At 41.8% G+C, this 20008-nt stretch overlaps 1 protein-coding gene across 1 annotated transcript; it reads right to left on the bottom strand.

Moving 5' to 3' along the window:
• Positions 1-10711: 10711 nt before the first annotated feature.
• LOC133782696 (protein NRT1/ PTR FAMILY 6.2) lies at positions 10712-16178 on the bottom strand. Its single transcript, XM_062222049.1, has 6 exons — positions 15997-16178; positions 15731-15833; positions 13432-13649; positions 12500-13047; positions 12075-12418; positions 10712-11495 (listed from the first exon to the last, which is right to left on the bottom strand). Exons 1-6 carry the CDS (start codon positions 15997-15999, stop codon positions 10954-10956), a joined length of 1758 nt encoding a protein of 585 aa, XP_062078033.1. The 5' UTR covers positions 16000-16178; the 3' UTR covers positions 10712-10953.
• Between the last annotated feature and the right edge of the window lie 3830 nt (positions 16179-20008).

The following is a 20008-nucleotide window of genomic DNA, read 5'->3' as shown; positions in this document are numbered from 1 at the left end:
TTGCTGAAGCTTTCGCATTCATTCGGAAGTACGGGATGAAACTGAATCCCAAAAAGTGCACTTTTGGCGTTGCCTCCGAGAAGTTCCTGCGCTTTATAGTGAGCTTTCGAGGAATAGAGGCCAATCCGGATAAGAACAAGGCACTGATTGATATGCCCTCTCCCTGGAAGCATAAGGATGTGCAAAGCCTGACGGGGCGGATAGCCGCCTTGAGCCGTTTCGTTTCCAAAGCCACGGACAAGTGCATCCCGTTCTTTAATGTCCTTTGGGGAAGCCAGCGTTTCGAATGGTAAGTTGAGTGCGAAGAGGCCTTTCACAAACTGAAAGAACGCCTGGCTCAACCTCCAATCCTGTCGAAACCGGTGGATGGAGAACCTCTGTACCTCTATCTGGCAGTGACAAAGCACGCGATCAGCGCAACGCTGGTACGGGAAGAGGAGAGGACGCAGCTCCCGGTGTATTATGTAAGTAAGCGATTGTTGGAAGCTGATTCTCAGTATCCATTGATCGAGAAGCTGACCTTTAGCCTGCTGATGGCATCCCGAAAGCTCCGGCCTTACTTCTAGGCCCACGGAATAAAGGTCCTGACCAACCACCCCTGCGGCAAGTGTTACAGAAGCCCGAGTCATCGGGAAGGCTCCTAAAGTGGGCCATGGTGCTAAGTCAGTTCGATATATCCTACGTCCCTAGAGTATCCATCAAGGGACAAGCCCTGGCCGATTTCATTGTCGAATGTTCCGGGATACCTCAGGAAGACAGTGGTCCCGAGGTCCCCACGGCGCCCGTCTGGAAGGTCTTCGTGGACGGGGCCTCGAATGAGAACAGGGCCGGGGCTGGGATCATCTTGGTGTCACCGCAGGGACACCAATTACAAAATGCCCTTCGTTTCTAGTTCAAGGCATCGAATAACGAAGCGGAGCACGAAGCTGTCTTAGCCGGGCTGCGTTTGGCCCAGGAGGTAGGGGCAGCGAACTTGGAAATTTACAGTGATTCCCAACTGGTTGTCAGACAAATCTCGGGGGAATATCAAACTAAAGGAGAGAGAATGGCGGCTTATGTGGCCCAAACGAGAGAGATGTTGTGGGCGTTCGTAAAGCACTCCATCCGTCAGATCCCCAGAGAGCAAAATGTCTTCGCGGACACACTAGCAAAGCTGGCCACCAACATCGAGGCGGAACTGGCCGGGCTAGTCCCCGTCAACAATCTCCCCGTCCCAAGTATTAGGGCCCTCGTGGTCTACACCATCAATCACTCAACGTCTTGGATGGGACCGCTTATCCGCTACCTGACAGCTGAGGAGATTCCAGCTGACAGGGCCGCAGCCAGAAAGCTACAATACCAAGTCTACTGATATGTCATGATGGACGGAAAACTCTATCACCGGGGGTTTTCCATGCCTTACCTCAGGTGTGTGTCCGGGACTGAGTTAAGCGCCATCATGCATGAAGTGCATGAAGGCTTTTGCGGAGATCACACAGCCGGGCCCAGTCTATCCAAGAAGATCCTGCGCCAAGGATACTTCTGGGCGACCATGAAAAAAGATTGTATCAACTACGTCCGCAAGTGCGAATAGTTCCAGAGGTACGCAAAGGCCCCGCGGGCCCCCCCGGTAGAAATAACCTTGATGACTAGCCCCTTTGCGGTGTGGGGGATCGATCTTGTAGGATCGCTCCCAACTGGGAAAGGAGGGGTGAAATATGCCATCGTGGCCGTGGACTACTACACCAAGTGGGTTGAGGTGGAGCCCATGAACACAATCACTTTGAAGAAGGCCTTGGATCTCATCATCAACAACATAGTGTGTCGGTACGGCCTCCCCTACAAAATTGTATCTGATAACGAGAAGCAGTTCGACAGCTCCCACTTCACGGATTTTTGCGAGAGACACGGTATCGTCAAGAGCTTCTTCGCGGTCACCAGGCCCTAGGAAAACGGGCAGGCAGAAGCTGTGAACAAAATCTTAAACTGGACGCTGAAGATAAAGCTCCAGGCCTGCAAGAGCAAATGGCCCGAGGAACTACCCCGCGTACTGTGGGCTTACTGGATGACCAAGAGGACATCGACCGGCCACACTCCCTACTCCATGGTCTACGGATGCGAAGCCGTCAACCCCATCGATACGACCATCCCGTCTCATCGAAGAGACACGTACGACCCCGCCCAGAACCACACCTTACTCCAAGAATCGCTAGATCTCATCAAGGAGATCCGGGAGGAGTCGCAGGTACAGCTGAAGATGTACCAAGGAAAGATCGCGCGGCACTTCAACTCGAAAGTCAAGAGCTGAAAGTTCGGAGCCAGCGACTTAGTCTTGCGAAGAGTCTTCCCTGCTACTCAAGATCCGGGAGTGGGGGTTCTGGGCCCAAATTGGGAGGGGCCGTATGAGATCCAACATGAGGTATGCCCCGGGACATACCGCTTAAAGCGACTCGATGGCTCGGAAGTCCTGCGAGCCTGGAATGTGGAACATCTCCGTAAATACTATCAGTAATCAGGAGAGCATGTTCCAATTTAATATTTTCGTTGTAAACAATGTACGCCTCAGGGCGACCCCTTTCGAATAATAAAAATGACGTGTACAAAACGGCACAAAGAAATATTGTGAAACAATGATAATCTTTCTCAAGTGACCCCAGACCAGTCTCCGTTCACTTGCGGGGGGTATCCCGGGTATAAGAAAATACCCGGCGGGGCGCAAGCTCAGGCTAGTCCCGGCTTGGACGAACAATGTCCGGGTGATACAAACCCCAGGGACCAAGCCCAAGGCTGGTCCCACCCCGGACGAGCGATGTCCGAGGTTATAAATTAAAGAGGACCAAGCCCAAGGTTGGTCCCACCCCAGACGAGCGATGTCCGGAGGGTATAAATTAAAGGGACCAAGCCCAAGGCTGCTCCCACCCCGGACGAGCGATGTCCGAAGGGTATAAATTAAAGGGACCAAGCCCAAGGCTTCTCCCACCCCGGACGAACGATGTCCGAGGGGTATAAATTAAAAGGACCAAGCCCAAGGCTGCTCCCACCCTGGACGAGCGATGTTTGGGGGTATAAATCAAAGAGGACCAAGCCCAAGGCTGCTCCCACACCCACACGAGCGATGTCCGGGGGTATAAAGCTAAGAAGACCGAGCCTAGGACCGGTTCTGCCCCGGACGAACGTTGTCCGGGGGGTATAACTAAAGGGACAAGCCCAAGGCTAGTCTCATCCTGGACGAGCAATGTCCGGGGGTATAAATCAAAGGGACCAAGCCCGAGGCTAATCCCACCTCGGACGAGCGATGTCCGGGGGCATAATTTAAAAGGACCGAGCCCAAGGTCAGTCCCATTCCGGACGAGCGAGGTCCGGGAGAGAAGCATCCAGTATGCCCCAGGGCAAAGCTGTGGCCTACAACTGATAAAGGGAAAGAAAGGTTCTGAAAATAAACTCAGCCACGTTGGCCCTGGCCGTTGGAGCCGAGATTAGAAACTTGGCAGTTAGATCTGAGAACTTGACAAGCTAATCAGTTGGTCTAGTCCAGGCCATTGGAACCAGGACCAAACCCTCAGGATCAATCAGGGAATAAAAAAAACTGTATATAAAAAATGGAGAAAGCAACATAGTGTTTTGGACGCGTACGCGTCCGAAAAAGTTAAACAAAATTATAGAGAAAAAAGGTAGAGGAGACAAAGTGAGGATCCGGACCAAGGCTTCATCCCCCGGGAGTTCCACGTCTTCCTTCTCCTTGGCCTCGAATTCGGCCCTCTTCGATTCTGGATCGGGGAAGACCAGGAGGTTCATACTCTTGTCCTTACACCAAGCCATGTAGATGGCCTCCTCGAAGGTGACCTCCAGCATGCCCTCCGCCTCCTATTTTGCGCGGCGGGATGCTTCGTGCGCTGCCTTCTGCTCGAGGAGATAATCGCCCAGTTCACAAACCCGAGCCTTCAAGGTCTGGATCTCCTCCTTGTCCCTGACCGACTGAGCCGCGGCCGCCTCCAAGAGTGTTGCCCTCTCGTCAGCCTCTTTTCCCTTCCAGGACAAAGCGTCTTCCAGTCCGGCCTTAACGTGGTCGAACTCCTCACGATCCGCTCAGGCCTGGGCCATCTCCCAGCCAAGGGCCCCCTTGGCGGTCTCCCTCTGATTCACGGTCGCCTCCAGCTCCAGCTTGGCCGTCTCCATCTTCATGGCCAGTTCGGCCACCAGATCGGCACTCCGATGGGACAACAGATCAACCTGGAGAAAAGAAAAGTTAGGAAAACTCCTTATCAACAAGTAAGAAGGGGAAACAAAAAGATAAGTAAAACTTACCGCAGTGGCCTGGTGGCGGAGCGCTTGGGAGATGAACATCACGTTTGGGTTGGCTATCGTGGCGTACCGCTTGAGCTGGAGGTTGGACATGGTGTTCCCCACCTGGTCCAGCAGGTCAGCCGCCAGGGGGGCCGTGTCCTGCCCAAGCTTAGGGCGGAAGCCCGTTTCGGCGGCTAGCCGATCCACGATCGGCTGAGGGGCGCTGAACGCCGCCGGACGCACCGCAAATTCCACCTGACAGCGGATCGTCAGGGCTCTGTACATTTCGTCCCTCCAGCCTCGACCATTTTCCCAAGTCCGGTTGATCAGCCGAGACTGCTCATCCCGCACAACGGACTCCTCCTCCTCAAGAAGAGTCGGATGTATGGGGAGAACTGGTAGGGTGGGGACCTCCTTCGCGGCGAGTCGACTCTCACCGTGCAACTCGTCGGCCGAGCCAGCCCGCCTCATCCGTGGCCTCTTCCCGGTGTTGGCCTCCTCAGCACCGGCTTCCAGGCCCCTTTTTCTAGAACTTTGGCTAGCCACTGCACCCGCCTCGAAGTCTATCATCGAGTTTTGGGCGGGGCCGGAGACTACAACTGGCTCCACGGCTTGAATGGGGACTGCGGCAAGAGCTCCCCCACCGGGAAGGAGTTCCGTCCCGGACCCTTCCTTGTTGAGGCTGGGCGTCGGGCCCGTCGCCTCATTTGCCTTCCTGGCAGCTTTCCTGGTCGCCCTATTCTTGAGGAGCCGCCTCATTTCGCTGGCGGGAGTAGACATACCGGAGTCTCCTGTAAAAGCACAGAAAAGGGAATTATTAGGGCAAACCAAAAAAATAATATATATATATAATAAATATCAGAACTAATAATGACCCGGGACGAACCCTCAACTATGCCCCGGGCGCGACTCAACTCCTCTAAAGTGAAGGAATGGACTCGATCCCCCATGTCATCCGGGTTCAGGAAATTCCCGTACTGAAGGAACCCGGATAAGAACATAAGGACCTCCGAGCCTACGGGGACGGGAGTCGAAGGTCTCGTCTCCCCGTCAGCCCCGAACGCGGGGCCTTGGAGTACTAGCCTATCCCTAGCTAAGTCCCCGACTTGGGGAGCATAAGTCAAGATTAAGGGGGAGTTACCTCGCCCTGATACGCTAGTCCCAGGAGTCCCCGTGTTCAGTAGGGCTTCCTCGAAGAGCTCCTCCAGCTCCCTCGAAGTGGCCGCCTCCGTCTGGGCCTGGCCCTTCTTGCACTGGGCCGCGTTAGCTCGCGCCGCTTTCTCCACTTCTGCAATGTGGTCCAAGGCCAATTGTTCCCAGATGACGACGTTCTTCTCGCAGGCGATGGCCCGAAGGTTCGGAATCACGATGGTTTGGGTGGCCATGATCGAAAGGTCCTGCCACCCAGAGGAACATGATGAGAAACGGAGAAAAAGAGAATAAAAACGAGAAAAAGGATCGGGGAAGCACTTACCCACTCGCTGGAAATCCAGCAGCAGTGTAGGGTTCTTCTCCACGAGAACCCGGACGTCATAAACCAGTAATGACGGACATCCGGGGGATGCTTCCAGGAGTTGGTGGGAGCAGGGTAGCTACTTCGCGACTTCAGTCTTTAGAAGCCGTCCAAGGTCTTGTCCTTGATGTTAACCTGCGACTCCAACTTGTAGAAATATAAGACTTCTGCAGGGGTTGGCTCCGCGATCTCCTGCACGATGCAAAACACTCGCCATCCTACGAGTAGTCAGTATGCTTGAAGTAGTCGTGGAGCGGGAGCGTGGCTCCCGTGCTGATGTGGCCGGCGCTCCAGACCCCGAACCTTTCGACGGACGTGTGCGCCCGCTCCTCAATCCTGGCCATGCCGTTGTAGAAGAGTCCGGGGGTGGATTCTATGCCCAGATGTTTCTCCAGGAGGTACATCATCCGGTAATTCCGGAACAGGTTAGGCGCCACGTCCATTTCCCACCTGTTACCCTTGTGTGTCCGGGACCCAGAGATGACGATCGGGGCCCTGTTGATTTCTTCCTCGGAATGGAGAGTGACACCCGTTGTCATAGTTGATGATCTGGGAACAAAGAAAGAAATCCAAGCAGTCAGTACCTAAACCCAAGGAAGTTGGTTAAGGTACGGGGGTCTCCTAAGGACTGCTTGGAGCCCCTGCGGGTCAGGGCCGAGATCACCAAGGAACCACGAGACCCCGATCAGGAACGAAAAAATAGCTACTAAGGCTCCACCATCTGTCCGGGAAGCATCCGGATACGGAGCAACTCGAACCAGGCAGCCTTCCTAACAACTCCTAAACGTAATCAGGGTCTAGCAGCCTAAACATGCGAATTAAAAGAACAGCCTAAGTTCATATATTCATCAAGATGGTCAGAAGGACTTACTGCGAGTTGTTGGCCGTAGAAGATGGTGGTTGTCCGACGGTAAGAACGGCAAAACTTCATTCTTGAAATGGTGAAGCCGGTTCAGCAATTCGTCAATAGGACAAACCCAGGATGTGTTCTCAGGTGGATGGGCAGACACTAGGGCCGTGGGGAATAAGCGACGGTGTAGAGTTAGCAAGCAATGGTGGATGTCGCCGGCGATATCGGACATGCAAAGCTTAGGCAAAAGCTTAGTAGTTCTTGGAATGGCTCGAGAGTGTAAAAATGTCAAATGAGCATCTGTGGGATATTTATAAAGACCCAAATCCTGGCTTCTGATCCTAGGGACAGGTATCTCCCCATCAAATGGTCCAAAGTCATGCAGGGACATTTATGAGCCCTCTCAAGCTGGATCCTCACCACCTCAGATCTAACGTTCTAGGAGTGGCAGATGCCAAAGGTCGCCCCATCCTACGGTCCACATCAACCCAGAAGTATTAATGATGGACCCCCATGCGGATGGGACGCTTCGAGTTCTGTGCTGACACACCAGCCTAGGCCTAGCGAGCCCTTGAGGTGGCTAGGTGACCTTTCAAGGTCGAGATCCATCCATGCAGCAATCACCTGGTGACACGTGTTCCCCTGCCATGAAGCGGGACTTAGGTAAACGTAACCGAACACTGGTAAATGGTCCAGGCCATTACACAGCCAACGTCACTACCCTGTGTCACGGACCCACGAGTTCAAGCAGGAACTGGGAAGACGACCGTGGAGCGCCCAGGAGCAAGGCAAGCCTCCACCTAGCGGCCCCAGGCGTAGGCTTGGGGGGTAAATGTTATCCCCATTTCATGACGTGGGCCCGGGACAGTGGTCCAGGCCCATGGCCTGGGCATTCAAATGTAGGCCCGGCCCAAGCCCGCTTGGCACGGGAATATCCAAGGGGCGCGGCCCTAGTGCGACTCTGGGCCCGGGACGGTGTCCGGGATTGTAATCCAGGACAGTTGTCTGGGAGACGTACAGAGCTCGGATCCTCGCTGAAGTACACGTAAAACGGTCCCGGATCCTGGTAAACGATTCGGGCCTGTGGTAAACGAAGAGGGCCAAAGGTAAACAAACCCGGATCAGGTCCTCCCTGTTTGTAGGGAAAAGCATCCGTGACCCTGAAGCCGCCCCACGATGCGTGGGGGTTGTCCCCACTTTTCACCTGCGGAAAAGGCCACCTCGGGATTGCACGCCGCTGTTTCAGACCTGAACTGACAAGTACTCCGACTGGTTTGGTCCCCTGAATCAGCCTCGTAACTCGAAGTGTCCAGACCAAAAGCACCATTTTGTCGAGCGAAACATAGTTCTTGGGCGGCCCTGTTGAGCCTTAGCTAGTCTTGAATTTATGTATGTTTTATCTTTTCTATTGGGCTTCCACCAGAGAAGCCAAGAGCATTCACATCTTTGATGGGCCCGGGTCATACCCGGCCCAGATCTAGTGTTCCCATGGGTCTATAAATACAGGCGATAGAACACTGGAAAAATGACCTCTCTTCAACTAAGATACAGTTACTCTGTCAAAAAATAGAGAGAAACTCCATTGTAAAAGACTTTCCAAGCTCTAATACAAATGACTCGTGGACTAAGGCTTATTAACGCCCCAACCACGTAAAAATCTTGTATTAATCTTCTACATTCCATATCTTTATTCTTAGCTAATATTCATTAGTGTGGTTTCCGAAAACCTCGGTAAATAGTACAAGGTGGTGGGAACAAAACATGCTGCTTTTGTCCGTCTTTTGGGCACCCAAGTCACATCAGCAGTTCCAAGATATTACAAGGATTGGACTAGTGTCCCAGAATGGTATAAGGACAATGTCATGAGTAAAGTCAAGGTAAAATTTTTAGAATTTACATTAATAATAATTGTATTATAATTCCAACACGATTAACATGTTTTCTCTTGATTGTAGCACATCTATCAAATAGATGGGCAGCCAGATTATACCACCCTCATTGACATTATGGATGCTGAGATGGCAGAGAGCTACCGAGATAGGAAAATTAAGCGGCACTTCCACTTCAAAAAGTTCTACAAAGGACCAGATGATTGGGATGAGGCCCTAAAGAATCCACCCAAAGATGTAAACGTTGATGAGTGGAAACAAATTTGTGAGTTTTTCAGGAGTCTAGAGTACATTGCACTCTCCATGAAGAACAAAATAAACCAAGACCAAATGAAGTACTCTACAACACAAGGTACGAAATCATTAGCGGCCACTCGTCACAAAAAAGTAAGTGAAAATATTAACTTAATTAGGTTGTATGAATTTATAAGTTCTCTAACATTCTCATTTTCTTTATTAGTTGAACCCAAACCTAATTGAGGACTGGAAGGAGTCTCACTAGACAAAGAAGAACAAGAATTTTGTCAACGAGGATGCTGAATGAGATTATGTAAGTTTAAATTTATTATCAATTCAAATTATTATATTTTTCTTTTGTATTATAATTTTTTCAAAAAATAGGTTAAGTTGAAGTCAACTCTTGAAGTTGAGACTCAGCAGACAGTTGAATCTGGTACTGATGATTCTTCATCGGTCGATCAAATGAAGATACTAATTCAGGTTCTTGGTGAAAGACGGGGTCACCAGCGAGGAGTTGGCCGCAAATTAAAGGGAAAAGCGTTAACTAGTCCCTCTCAAAACACTCATTCTCAGGCACCACTTCAACAGTCGACTGAGGAAATACGTGAATTGGTTGACATTGTGAAGTTCATGAATTAACAGTTTCAATACATGTATTAACAACTTCCACCTGAAAAACATCTGGCAACAAATGTGCAGATGCATAATACATATCAGCAGTTTTTCGAGAAGTATGTAGGCTCGTCTTCTGAAACTCAAACACAACATACTTCTCAAGCTTCAGCTTCTTAGCCTTCACCAGGCCATCCTGACACATCTGCACCAATTTTGCCATCTCAACCTTCGGCCCAGCCATATATGTATCAATGGTCGATGCCTCCGTACCCTCAGGCTTATCATCCTCATATGAGCGGACCTTCGTCCCAACCCCCGTCTCCTCATATGAGTCGGTCGTTGTCTCAAACTCCACCCTATCCGTATCCATACATGTATGGACATGGAGGATCATCATTACCTTCACAGTGTCCATGGACGATGCCTCCGCACACATCACATGCACCGCAGGCACAAGAAGAAGGAGACAATACGGAGGACGCCGAGGGTTGAGATGTTTTATATATTATTATATTAAACAATAACTTTTAATTAATAAATTATTGTCTAGATATTTAATTTGGATAATATTGTATTATTGAATTGTTATTAATTTTATGCATATTTAATTTTGATATTATAAATTAAAATATATTATTTAAATATTTTATTTTAATAATTTGTTGTTATCTTTTTAATTATATAAAAGTATTAGGGGCAACAAAAGTCAACCCTAATAATATCAACGTCGTCGCTAAGATTATATTATTAGGGGCGAAATATGATCTGGGAATCACGATTATTAGGGGCGACATTCATTTTATTAGGGGCGAAAATGTTGCCACTAATAATATTTATTAGGGCCGACGGTTTTTTCGCCGCTAATAATCGACTTTAGCGTCGAAATATTAGAGGCGACTTTGGGTATTATTATGGGCGACATCTATCGCCCCTAAAGACCTATTTTGTTGTAGTAAATCCAAAAGCGAAGTAAAAGAGTTTAATAAGGCCTTTACTTTAATTTCGAATGGGGAGTATAAAAACTAAAGTAAAAACCTATATTTCTAGCTAGTAGTGGGTGGATGCTGATTGTTTCCCGTAAGAGGAGTTCTCCACTTCAATATGTTGTATTATGATCCTTCATTTAATAATATAACAGATTCTCAAAACAGAATTTGTATCTAGTATATAATATATATATAAAATAAAAAAAATTGAGGGAGGGGCCCGGCTTGCAATGCATGTGTATGGCTATAGTGCACTGGTGCCGTGGTTCAACTTTTCATCCCGTTTTGTCTCATGATTTACTTGGGAGAATTACTTGGACATATTCGTATATAGCGTTACTTAAATTGACATGAATTGAAGAGGAAAAAACTAACTGTAATTTCATTGTAGATCAATTTAAGAAAGGTACAGATGCATGATATTGATCACACATTGATGATCAGATGATAAAAAAAAACCACACCCCAAACCCCAACTGATTATTTGTACAAACATGACTACCACTTGGCTAAAAAACATAAGCCCTCGTAACATAGAACGTATTTATAATTAACCAACTACTACTCCATCATGCCTAATTTCACGATCATTATTGGCTAGCAATTATCAACACTACCATTCCCATTCACGGCAGACATCTGAGCCTGTTTGTTATTAGCCTTATTCTTCGGTTTGTACCACTTTGCACAAACTAAATAAGCAACAAAATTTACGATACCCAAAATTGTCAAAAGTCCATAAAACAAGTCAAGTCTACCGTCGTTTATGTTGTCGGCAAGCCAACCCTGGCCACCGTTGCCTCCGGTGACTTTTTTGACCACAGAGACCAAGAAGCTGCTGACGAAGAAACCGAGCGAGAGGGTGGTAAGGAAGAGGCCAGTGCTCATGGTTTTCATGCCTTTGGGAGATTGTGTTATGAAGAAGTCTAGTTGGCCTGTGTATATGAAGGCCTCTCCTGACCCCACCAAAAAAAACTGAGGGATTAGAATGAACACACTTATGGGAAGATCTTCTCCTCCGCCGCGGCCAGCCATCGATTTTGCCACTGACAACCGTTTCATCTCCGAGTATGCGGCCACCGCCATTCCCAAGGTCGACAGAACAAGCCCTATGGCGATTCTCTGAAGGCTGCTGAAACCTGCAGTTGCATGCGAAATTAAATAATTATCTACCTAGTAATACTATACATGCTTGCGTATCATATTTGTACGCAAAGAAAAATTAAGTACCTGCCCAATCATATATATGGTAGAAAAAATTATTGACTAGTGGTGATAATTAAGTTGTACAACTTATTGATAGTATTTTTATTATAAATTTGATTAAGATGAAAATGTTTTTTTAATAATAATAATAAGTACATGCCTTTTTGTTTTTTTCAAAATAGCATCCATCTCCTTAATGTTTAGGTATTAAAAAATATTGACTATTATTGGAAAGACTATTTTACATATGATTTTTAATAAGATATATAATAATTTAAAAAACAAAAAACTAGTTTTATAGTATACTTTTAGTCCAAATTGCGAGAAGTTGGCAACTAAAAAGTGATTTTAGTTTTCTCTAACAATTTTGTTCATCAATTCTCAGTCATAGCTAGATCATTACTTAATTAGTAAAGATCTTTATTTAAGTAATAGTGATTAAGATCACGTGTTATGTAAGATTCTATAAATATATTTCAGCGATTTGTTGCATATATGATATAAATATATACCTTGTTTGCCTTTCAATTTCTTCCAATAAGGCATGATAAAACGGTCATAAACAGCGAGAGTGATCAATATGGCTGCCACAAAGAAGACAGTGAGAGAACCAGCAGGGACTTGGAAACTTCCTAAGTTTCGTTTCATGGTAGCTGCTTGTTCAACAGAGAAGGTAATCATCTGAGCATAAGTGGTCCAAAATAAGATGGTTGTAGCCCATATTGGAAGTAGTCTTATCATCATCTTCACCTCCTCAATCTTAGTCACTGAGCATAGCTTCCATGGATTAGGAGCACTGCTACTAACATTTTGCTCAAAGTCTCCTTCTACCACTATTGCAGCCTTGTCCAAGAAACTAAAAAAAAAACAATACAAAAAGAGTTAATAAAAAATGGTACCAAATAAGTACTTAACTATACAAGAGATCAACACTTACCGAAATTGTTCGGTGTGAGCGATTTTGGCTTCCATAGGAGCATCCTCATACAGCATGGCAATATTGAAAGGACCAGACATCTTTCTCTTCTTGAAAGAGGCCGCAAAAACCTGGAAAATGTGAACTATAGGACTCCCCATGCTCTTTTTGTACCTGTATTTTTTAGTCCCGGATAATAGTATTATGATTGAGATTAACATTGAAACAGAACAAATCCCATAGGCCCAGCTCCTGCCCACTTCATCTTGTAAGTATACAAGTACTGTCACAGCCATTAAGGTTCCTGTGCTAATGAAGAAGAAGAATCTCTGGAAGAAGTAAGCCATTTGAGCTTTCTCCTTCTCATCTTTATCATCAAACTGGTCAGTTCCAAAGCCTGAAACACTTGATTTAAGCCCACCGGTTCCGAGTGCAATAAGATATAAGGCTAAGTAAAGAATTCCCATTTGAAATCCGTTGGCCGGTTGGCAGCCTGCCCCTGCACCGCCGTCACAAGGAGGTGGCTGTAGCTGTGGTATTTTTGTTGATATTGCTAAGGAAACAGTGCCCTAAAGATCACATAATCCCCACGTTATTTCAAAATAATGTTCAAACTGATTCATTTTCGTATACTATTGTTATAATAGCACATCAAGAAATGTTCTTATATATTAGATAACACTTTTGTTTGATTAGATTTAGTGATTTATATGTAATTAGTAGTATTAAGAATGGTATTACTAATTAACATTGGACATATCTAAACAAAAAAGAGAGATAAATTTTGTCGTTGACGAGGAAAAGAATTTGTTATTGGGCACTAATAATACTGCCTAACACCACTTAATGGAATATACTCTGCAAGGTGTAATTTGATATCGGTCATGGGACCCAATATTAAATTATAAATCCACATCAAGTAGTGTTCCTCTAGAAAAAAATAGTATGCTAACCAGTGTTTGTATAGTAGCAAAGATTGCAATTGTCTTGTATCTTCCAAGGAAGGAATCTGCCAAAAAGCCTCCAAGCAAACACAATAGAAAACATGTGCCCATAAAATCTGTTACAATATTGGCTGAAGATGAACTAGGCAAATGCATTGTTCCGGTCAAATATGTCACCAAGTTAACTGCTATTCCCATTGTCGACAGCCTTTCACTTATTTCAACCCCTGTAAAATATGAACATATATTTTTAATTAATATTTATTTTTTGAAAAAAAAAAATCCATCACAATAGCTTGTTTTAAGACTAATAACCAAGTTTAATGGCATACATTTAATATTGTTCTTAATTTTTTATTGGTTCATTACGAAAAAGGGGAAAAATTATTTCGTTTGGAACAGAACTTCAATAATTAAAAATTTCCTAATAATTAGTTATAAACCTTAGGAAGTGGAAGGCAAAAGTTAGCCACCCACATGTAGAGGAAAGGTATGAGATTTTTTTAAAATTTAATTGTAAAGCAAAATTTAATAATTCTTAATTATAGATATTAATAAAGTGGGTTTATATTTATTTATTTGTGTATAACAATGAAATCTTGTAGATAGCGACACTTTTTATTTATTATATATATATATCTTCTATATAAAAAAACGTGTAGATAACGGAAATTTTTTGTTTTAACAGTTTTTTATTTTTTTCGGTTAACTTTAACGGAATATTATTATATTTAACAAAATATTCTTATATTTAACGGTACATTGTATACATGAGTTAAACTTAAATAATTAAATAAATAAATTATTAAACAAATTAAAATAAAATATTTTTGAGATATTTTACAATGATAATTATTTAAAAAATAATAAAATCATATATTTTATAACTTAAATAAAATTGAATTAATTAAATATATAATATTTTGTTGTCACTGCCAAATTTAAAAACTAGAACAAACATAAATTTAAACAAAAATAAATAAAGTAATAAATTAGAATATGATATTTTAAAGATAATTTATGATAATTTAAATAATTAAATCATATTTATATTAAAATAATAAAAACATATATATCATTTTTTTATATTATAAATTTGTGTGATAGTTTATTTTTTATCAAGTGATTGAAGCTTTTTTTCTTTTGACCAAATTCATTAAAAGATATTGTGAAATACATTAGAAACTAAAAATAATTTATGCATGTATACTACTGTCTACACTATGATTTTTTCTATTCTTATTTTATTTCTATTATTAATTTCTTTTTAAATATTATTGTATTTTATATATATATATCATGTTGTCATGTAAATATATATTTATACAATGTGTTTAGATGTTATATATAAATATTATTGATATAAATATTTATATATAATATAGAATTATAATTTAATCTATATTATATATATATATATATATTTAAATAACAGTGAACTAAACAAACGTGTTACGTTACTTCTACCTAATAAATAAAGAGGTTGTTGTGAATTTGACAAGTATATTTTATTCCAGGGCTCAGAAGAATGATCCAGATATATAAAATATATTGCCTTTTGACATGCATTCCAAGTAGAAAATGACAGAAATGTATAGTAATATTATCATAGACATAATGGGTCCTATATCATCCCCATAGTCTATCGCCCAAAATAAAACTAATTAATAGAATACAAAGAAAAGCTTAAAAAACAATAACATTTTGGTTGACTATAAACTAAACCTTTTGAATTTATGAGAGCTGCCAAATTGTCATGCATTGGTACTAATTATTTTTTTTAAGATTTCCCTAAAAAAAATACATTTTGTTAAACCAGCTCATCCGAAAACATGTGTTTTCTCTAATTATTTTTTTTTTTTTTGCATGAACCATCTACTTCTTACTTGCTACTATACTCTTACCAACAATACAACAAATGAAACATGTGATTGTTGATATAATGTACAACTGTCCTATATAACAACCAACTAATTATTATTAATATATATTAATATTAAATGATAATAATCATATACGAATATATGTTAAAAAAAAAACTGAATAATGACCCTTTTCTTTTTTCATTCATACATGCTCAATTATATGAGCTTGATTATATAAGACCATAATACATTTCATTATTATCATGTATTAGTTTACTATGATTATTGACATTTTGCCTCCTTATATATAAACTTTATATACATGTATCAACATATAAGATCGTGATAAAGCCTTGATAACAAGCTTTTTCTTCTTTTCTGTGATGATGATGATGAGGAGGACGAATAAGAGTGTGTGTGCATGTGTGTGTTTAAGAACATACCAAGGATAAGAGCTGCGGGTAGCCAACCACCAGTTTTGGACTTATTAGCAGGAAAACCTTTGTAGTCCACAGCATCAGAAGAGGTCCAACTCATCTTCCCCTCCTACAATATTATTTGGACAGACTTTTAATAATAAATAAAATGTTGAAAACCCAATAAACCAAATAATCATGCAAAGAACCCTAAATAACCCACAAACCAGATCATGTCTAATAAAAATGGTAAATTGTAATAGGAAATATACAAAACTAAACATAATACTGACCATGTTCTTTTTTTAATTTCCCCAAGAAAATGACAAAATGAAAGATGGGTAACTAGAGAGAATACTAAGGATGTCTTTTCCCTTTGATGTTCCAACTCACACAACTTAATTAACTCTGTCTTGGAGACTTGGCCTTTTATAGGCAAAGAGTCCCATCAATATTGAAACACACATAAAGTGACCCCCACTACATGTTTGAAGAGAGAGGGGCCAGATATCATAACAGCTTGGTGTGTTCAAGATATAAAGGCATATAAAAGAGATTAGGTTTATCGCATTATTATTATTGAGTGGAAGGTTCTGGGATTGATATAGAGTTTCTTTAATAACAAGATATTTTTTTAGAAAAAAAAAAAATAAAAGAGGGGGGAGGGGGGAGGGGGGGGATAATTATTATATTTGAATGAAAAAAATATTTAACTACGGGTCATAAACAAATGTGGAAAAATATTAAATAATGGTGATGGTGATTGATGATAGCCGTGTAGGAAAAATTTGGAATCTGAAACATGCAACACCAATTTAGCCTTCTTTATTATTATTATTATTATTATTATTATTATTTATTTTTAATATTATTATTTCTTTGATGATTGGCTTTCGTATTAATTTGTGGTAAGGATAGCTAGCTTTTAGGTTTGAAGATTGTGAATATACCTATAACCTTGAAAGTGCTTTTTGTGCCCCACCTCTACAAGCAAATTGCCTCTCCACCTTTCATTTTTCTTCTTCCATACCCTTGGCGCTGGTGATTCTGTTTGTCGATGTATATAAAGAAAAAATGATTTATACATGGTAAATATATATTGATTGATCATCATATTGTATTACATTATATATAAATAATGATGAGAATTAGTTTATGTGTATTAGTGTGGTAGGGTTAGCACATATATAATGTCCAATATGTAAATTCTAAAATTGGCAAATTTTATATAGATATCTTTTTATTTAAAAGATGATTTTAAATTCCTTTTTATTGTGATTTTTGGATTTAATATATTGGATTAATTTGTAAGGTTTGCAAATAATTCATTATTTAGTATGATATTCTCACAATATATTTATAAAAGGAATATGTATCTTGGTTTTATAAAGAAAATATTCAGGACTTATTCGAATTCATTTCTGGAATATTTTTCTATTGATTTTCGTGCTGCTCAAAATAATTAACTTGTAGAAATACAATTTTTGAAGGAATTAATTGTTATTTCTATTTTGAGAAATTTGATCTCACGCAAGTATTATCTATCCCTGTAAAATTCGCGTCTGTCGGATTAGAATCAACTAAAAATGACAAATCTTCATTAATCAAGAATATATTCAAATATTCTTGCTTTTACTTTCTCAGCCTTTCTGAGCACGAAATGTTCTCTATAAATAGGCTTCTTGGGCCTTGAGAAAAAATAAACTCTTTGGTACATAATTTGTGAGTGAATTGTAATATTTGTGAGAGTTCATAGATTGTATTCAAAATCATTGTATTCACGTGATCTTGTAGTAAAATGAGTGTTTAGTTTTGTGGCGAGTTTATACCACATTCATGATTGAATACTTGTTGTAATTTTAACACAATTCTTATAGTCTTCAGAAGAAGATTTTTACAAAGCCTTGCGTTGGGAGGATGCAAGCACTCACTGGCCATTGAAGGGAGTTCAAGTGGTTAAGGTTTCAATCAAAATCAAATTAGTGAAGAGAAGTACAATAAAGTTGCGGCAAATCTCAAGAGGGAGTCTTATTTTGTTTAAGCCAATATTTTGTACTTGTGATTCTTTATTAATTGGTTTTATTCTCTGGGCATGGCCCTAAGGAGTAGGTAATCCGAAAGGGTTTCTGAACCTTGTAACAATTCGTTGTGTTCTTTATTGTTTTTGTACTGTCTTTTTACTGTGTTTAGTTTCTGTCATGACAAGTTCTTATTCTGTCCCTACAGAACTGAAATCTGTTTCAACATTTAATTACCATTCCGCACCTTAATTAATTCACCTTGTTTACTGAGTTTTTCGGAAACCTTAATAATAAAATATTAGAGAGCTTAGAAGAAAGGATTTATGGAATAAAGACAAGATTTTTACGTGGTTGGGGCGTTAATGAGCCTTAGTCCACAAGACAATTGTATTAGAGCTTAGAGAATCTATAATAATGGAGTTTTCTACAAATTTCAGCTGAGTAACTGTTTACCAGCCAAAGGTCCCCCTTCCACAATGCCCCACTATCTGTATTTATAGGTTTACGGGTGCACTGGGCTTGGGCCGAGCTAACCCAGGCCCAATAATGGTATAAATAATGCTGGCTTCTCTAATTGAAGCCCAATACAAAGGATTAAAACATAGAAAATACACTGATCTGAGCCCACTGGGCCGGCCCAAACCACATATGTCATCCGACAAATTGGGGCTTCGGTCTGGGCATCTCGTGTTACGAGGCATATTCAGGGGACAAGATCAGTCAGAGTAGTGGCGGCGCAGGTCTGAACCAACAACGTACAATCCCAAGGTAGCCTTTTCTGCAGGTGAAGCATGGGGACAACCCCCACGCTTCATGGGACGAAGTTAGGGTCATGGACGCTTTACCTTGCCAACCTCAGAAAATCGACCCGGGTTCATTTACCCACGTCCCCCTCTATTCGTCAAGGACCCGTATCCTTTACCAGGGGCCCAGATTACTTACCAGGAGCCCGGACAGTTACCAGGAGCGCGGAATGTTTACTAGGTGCTCGAACTATTCCACCAGGATCCTGGACCATTTACCAAGCTCCGGGATCATCCACTGCAATCCCGACTGTCATTACCGAAAGCCACGCTCATACACTCTCCTGTATGACCGTCTCGGGCGACACTCCCCGGATGCCCTTTGGGCCTCATCTAAACTTGGCCTGCCAATGTCTATTTTACTCTTTGCCAAACGGGCCCGGTCTGGGCCCAAACTTATTCAGGCGACTCGCGGGCTTGAAGCGTGGACCTGCCTGGAAAGAAACGGGGATAACACACCTAGTATAATTGATTTGGTAATTATTAAATATGGAATTTAAATTGGCATCAGAGCGGTTCACTCATTTCTGAATGTGATCTTGGTTTATTTTGTTTGTTGTTCTTGTTCTATAACTCGCGCCCCTTTACTCAGTGATTCTAACTACCCATATTGGAAAGTTAGAGTGAGATCCTTCGTCAAATCTCAAGATGAAAAGGCTTGGAGAGCTGTTTTGGGTAGTTGGACTCCTCCAACAGAAAGCAATGATATAACTTGGTAAAATCTTAACTTGGTTGGACTGATGCTGAAGATAAACTGTCTAGTTACAATAATAAATCATTACATGCTATTTTTAATGTTGTTGGTGAAGGTTGCATTAAATTGATTTCTTCATGTGTTTCAGCCAAACATGTTTGGAAAATCCTTCAAACCCAATTTGAAGGAACTGCTGATGTCAATCGTTCAAGGCTTGTTATGCTCACAACAAAATTTGAAAATGAATGAAAATTAAACCCTCACTGAATTTTATGAAAAATTGCAAATATTGTTAACGAATATTTTGATCTTGGTGAGAAACTTGAAGAGAATGTTTTGGTTCGAAAAATTGTTAGAGTTCTTCCTGACATGTTTCAGACTAAGCTCACTGCAATTGAGGAAGCAAAAGACCTCGACAAAATAAAAGTACATGAATTGATGGGTTCACTTCGAACTTTTGAACTAAATCAACAAATCAAACAAAAAAGTAAAATAGAAGAAATCAAGGAGAAATCTATTGCCTTGAAATCTTCTAGAGAAAAAAAGGAAAGTTCGGACGAAGAGATGGCCTTGTTAACAAAACAATTTCAAAAGTACATAAAGAAATTGGGAAAAAAAAGCCATATTCAAAATCCCAAATGGTAATTTTTCTAAACCCTTTGAACCTAATAAAAAGGGTATTCAATGCAAGGAATGTGAAGGATTTAGACACATTCAATCCGAGTGTGCCAATACCTTAAAGAAAAAGAAAGCCATGGTAGCTACTTGGAGTGATCAAGAATCTTAA

This window comes from Humulus lupulus, chromosome 6 (genome assembly GCF_963169125.1).
Source record: "Humulus lupulus chromosome 6, drHumLupu1.1, whole genome shotgun sequence".
NCBI lineage: Eukaryota > Viridiplantae > Streptophyta > Magnoliopsida > Rosales > Cannabaceae > Humulus > Humulus lupulus.
Note: the sequence above shows the minus strand (reverse complement) of the source record. Positions and strands in the feature narration are given on the sequence as shown.